This window comes from Helianthus annuus, chromosome 9, assembly GCF_002127325.2.
Source record: "Helianthus annuus cultivar XRQ/B chromosome 9, HanXRQr2.0-SUNRISE, whole genome shotgun sequence".
NCBI lineage: Eukaryota > Viridiplantae > Streptophyta > Magnoliopsida > Asterales > Asteraceae > Helianthus > Helianthus annuus.
In genome coordinates this window covers 42,164,116-42,168,462 of record NC_035441.2, presented here as the reverse complement: position 1 = coordinate 42,168,462, position 4,347 = coordinate 42,164,116, and the positions used below count along the sequence as shown (strand labels likewise).

At 33.5% G+C, this 4,347-nt stretch overlaps 1 protein-coding gene across 1 annotated transcript; it reads left to right on the top strand.

Annotated features, from left to right (window-relative positions):
- Nucleotides 1–330: 330 nt before the first annotated feature.
- Nucleotides 331–4,041, top strand: LOC110877507 (60S ribosomal protein L44). Its single transcript, XM_022125658.1, has 4 exons — nucleotides 331–498; nucleotides 2,641–2,820; nucleotides 3,672–3,746; nucleotides 3,833–4,041. The coding sequence occupies exons 1-4, from the start codon at nucleotides 346–348 to the stop codon at nucleotides 3,890–3,892; spliced, it is 468 nt and encodes a 155-aa protein (XP_021981350.1). The 5' UTR covers nucleotides 331–345; the 3' UTR covers nucleotides 3,893–4,041.
- The last annotated feature ends 306 nt before the right edge of the window (nucleotides 4,042–4,347 follow it).

The following is a 4,347-nucleotide window of genomic DNA, read 5'->3' as shown; positions in this document are numbered from 1 at the left end:
AGAGATCAGAAATCGATATAGCGACATAAAAGTGACCGGAAATAAGTTTCTATTAGCAATAAAGTATTTTTAGCACCGTATCCTACACTATCCTACACTGAGTGCCCGTAACCGAACCAATGCACCGACCGAACAACATTGGTACTAACAACATTGGTACTGATAAAACACATGCATATAACCTTTTGAACGTGTCTTTTTTGTTGATATACAAAGTACAAGTATCATACCGATACTTTAACAAAACAAGCTGATATCGACTAAAATCCCACTCCGAAACGCAAAGAATCTCACTAGTCACCAAATGTATCATCTATAACAAGGCTAGAGCCTAGAAATGCTTAAATGGGCCATATCATTTTAAGATGGGCCTTTAGCCCAAACCCTACCAATGAAACAAAACTTATAACCTATACATACATTCACAAAACCCTAACACTGGTGCTTGCTTCCTATCTTTCATCCGGCAGTTCGGTTCATCGGAGATCTTCAGCCATGGTAAATCCTCAAAAACTCTCATAATTTTCAATTCGATAATCAATTTTAATCCAAATGATTGTTAGCGTTTGTATCATGTATCGATCTATATACTTTTTAGTCACTGAGCAAATTTAGACCTAATTTGTAATACGGACCGTTATAGATGCGAGTTTGAATGATTTATGATTAGTTGTTCTTGTTCCGGATCGGTTTTTGATGATTATTGTTCGAGATTGTGTGATTTTAGGTTTTGAATTGCAGTTATTGTTTTTAACTTAGTGTGGAAAGTGTTTGACCTAATTTGCAGGCCTGTGTTTTTTACGTTATATGATTTTTAAGTAGCTGAAGTCAACTAGTTCTAGTTTTGGAAGTTAGGTGTTCTTGTATTGTTTGCTAAAATCTAGTTTTAGTTTTTTTTGTTTGATTTTGGTGTCATTTAGAGATGTGAATGTCCTGCGTCCGTGTAAGCTTACTAGGAAAAAAGTTTTGACTAGTAATTTTTTTTTTTAACAATTCCACATAATTTTTCGCTCAGTAGTGTTATGTATGTGCCTTTCGTATAAAACTTTTTTAGGTATATACGTTTTCGACCCCTCAGTTTTATAAAAGAATATTTAGGTATATACTTTTAGGTCCGGTGACTTCCGACCCCTGTGGAAATTTTCAAGCTTCGCCACTGATTGTTACATAGAAATTTATTTTACATTTTCGGAGCTTTGGCATATAAACACATGTAGAAGCTGTTAAAATAAAAATAAAAGTTGATTTTTGATTTTTTTAACCTTTTAAAGTGTTTTTCTAAACTTTTTTATATTTTGTTTTTTAAAACTGTTTCTATCATGTATTTATTCTTAGTGACTGAGCTGGATGAAATTTGTTTAATTTGGTAACATATAGAGATGTGAATTGTCTGTGTGTAAGCTTGAGCTCGAGTTCATGATTGTATTAAAAAGGTGGAGCTCTGCCTGTGTTTTATATTATATTGTATTTATGTCTGTGTGTAAGCTTGAGCTCGAGTTCATGATTGTATTAAAAAGGTTGAGCTCTGCCTGTGTTTTATATTATATTGTATTTATAAATAGCTTTAGGGTGAGAGGGGTGGTCACCTCTTTAGGGTAATTTCCCGCCATTGATTTCTTGCCATGTCAACTTCCCTCTCCAACTCCCCTCTTGCCTTAATCACAAGGGGTGGTTCACCCAAACCATTTTAAAAAAAAAAGAAAAATGTATGATTGGTTGGAAGAGAGTGGGGCCCACTATACACCCCTCTCTATCCTCTTCCCTCTTCCCCCTTGTGCGGTGAACAATCACCGAATTCAGTCACTGCGCGGTGACTTGGTTGATGGCGGCGGTGTTCCCACGAGGCAAACTACTTTGCAGCATCATTCCCCACACCCACCCCTTTCACCCTTACGTTTGTATACGTGGTAAGTTTGTTTAGGCTCACATGCCTAGTCAAACGTGGCGAGTGTGTATTTGCTTCATGATATATCGATGGGTTATTGTAGACCATGCAAGCTATAATCTAAACGGCGATAAAAATAAGCAATCAATACGCTTAAGTAAACATGTCTAGAGTTAAAAGTTGGCTTTAATGATAAAAAAGTAAATAAAAAATAATTAAATTTGTCACCTGGTGTATATTGAAGGGTTAGTATAGACCACGTAGCCTTATAAAAAAGATAAAAGAATAAATGTTTGTTAAACAAAAAAAAGGTTAACTTTATTAAGTTTCAACGGCCGTATAATAACTCTATTAAAGTCTGGGGGCCGAAAAATATATCGTATATAGAAAAAAAATTATTATTAAACTTCCATAGGATAAATCTATTAAAGTTTATGGGTTTAAACGTAAATCATTTATACAAAAAACTTTTTAGAGTTCAGGGATCGTATGATAACTCTATTAAAGTTCAAGGTTAGAAACGTAAACTAATTAATGAAATAAAAACAATTATGTTATAAGCCTATAAACTAAAGTCGTATGAACCAACGAAGAATTAATACTGTTCACAGTATGAATTTTTAGTACATAGAAATGTTAACCATCTATTACATCTTACTGGGTTTGTATCATGTCTTTAACATGTTTTAAGGATTTTGGCATTTGTAATATGTTATTAGGTGGTTTCTAAGATGTGCTTGTATTTTCGTTTGTAGGTTAACGTTCCAAAGACTAAGAAGACTTACTGCAAGAACAAGGAGTGCCGAAAGCACACCTTGCATAAAGTTACCCAATACAAGAAGGGAAAAGATAGCTTGGCTGCCCAAGGAAAGCGTCGTTATGACAGGAAACAGTCGGGTTATGGTGGTCAAACTAAGCCCGTCTTTCACAAGAAGGTCAAAACTCTAATCTGATTTTTACTCTTTAACTCTTTGGAGTTTGTTTTGAGGTTTCGAATGCTTGCTGTTTAGCTAGAGATTGGTAGTGGTTTATGCTAGAGGTGGCAAAAAAGTAAATGTGCAAATAATATCTTACTATTGCTTTTGATATGATTACAAAACTTAGGTTACTAGTTATTACAATGATACTCTAATTACTTTGAATAACACAATTGTGGAGGTCCTAGGGCTTTTTCAATGTTATTACTTTAAATTTTATTATTTTAGGTAAAAATGCATTATTATATGGAATATATGCTTTCACTTAAACTGTTTCATCTCGTATGTATACACTAATTATTTGTAACGGTTATTATATTATTTAAAGTCTTGATTTATACCACTTGAGTTATTTTATGTATATAAAACGTAAAACGTTTATATCAAGCCTTTTGGCAAGTTACTACACTTCAATATGGATTAGAATGTAAGGTTTGTAATTTCATATATAAAATGATTTATGTAGTTTAATTTAGTCGGTGTATAAAAAGTTAATGCTGAAGTTATTCTTTTAACTGTCAAAACTCATGTGACCAGTAGATGGTCATTCAAAAGCAAATTAGGTAGATACTTATGGAAACGACAGTGCTTAAGTCAGTGTATGCGTTGCTTTAACTATAATACTTAATAACAACTTAATCCCGCTTGCGTAACCTACAAATGTTTATCTTCTTTCGGTTTCCACTTAAAGTTAGGTTTGTAATTATTTTATATTAAGGTTTCAGTTTATAATGATTTTTAGTATTAGAATACAACTCATTTTGACTAATTATAAGAAACTTGCATTTTGATAACTTGCTTTCCAACAGGCAAAAACCACAAAGAAGATTGTCCTGAGGTTGCAATGCCAAGGCTGCAAGCATGTGTCACAACACCCGATCAAGGTTACCGGCTAGTCTATTTTTAATGATCATTTATTTTACTATAAACTTGTGCTGTTTGTAGTTATGTGTTTGTATGGTTTTTGTAGAGATGCAAGCATTTTGAAATTGGTGGAGACAAGAAGGGCAAGGGAACCTCACTATTTTAAGTAATAATTGTGTGTTGTTTTGATATATTTAGACCTACAGATGGTGCATCTCTTTCAGGTTTTTATGCAGGTTTTGTGTTTGCTTGCCACATTTTAGTTTTTTGTTGTATGGAGCAAATGTTGAGGAAATGGTATTACTGTGTTGGATGTGTTTGGTGCCAAATCAAAAGAAATTAAATTAAAACAGGCTGGTTTAAGACTTTAAGTTGATTGCAAAGGTGTATATATAACTAAAAAATATCTATAAAATAAAAAAAAAAAAACAAAACAAAAATATCTGAAATTAACAATTCCACAGAATACACACACACTCAACTGAAATTAACAATTCCAATCCATACCATTTTTTTTGCAAGGCCAAAAGAAATCAATGCCGGGCGCTCTCGGGGCACCCACTAGACTAAACAGAGTATACCGAGAGTAACCCGGGTCTCCCATCAGTTTCGGGGAAAACC

Coding starts and splice junctions, on each gene's coding strand:
- LOC110877507 (XM_022125658.1), top strand. CDS start 346: ATGGGCCATATCATTTTAAGATGGGCCTTTAGCCCAAACCCTACCAAT. Junction 499..2,640: donor ATCGGAGATCTTCAGCCATG/GTAAATCCTCAA, acceptor TTTCGTTTGTAG/GTTAACGTTCCAAAGACTAA. Junction 2,821..3,671: donor AGCCCGTCTTTCACAAGAAG/GTCAAAACTCTA, acceptor GCTTTCCAACAG/GCAAAAACCACAAAGAAGAT.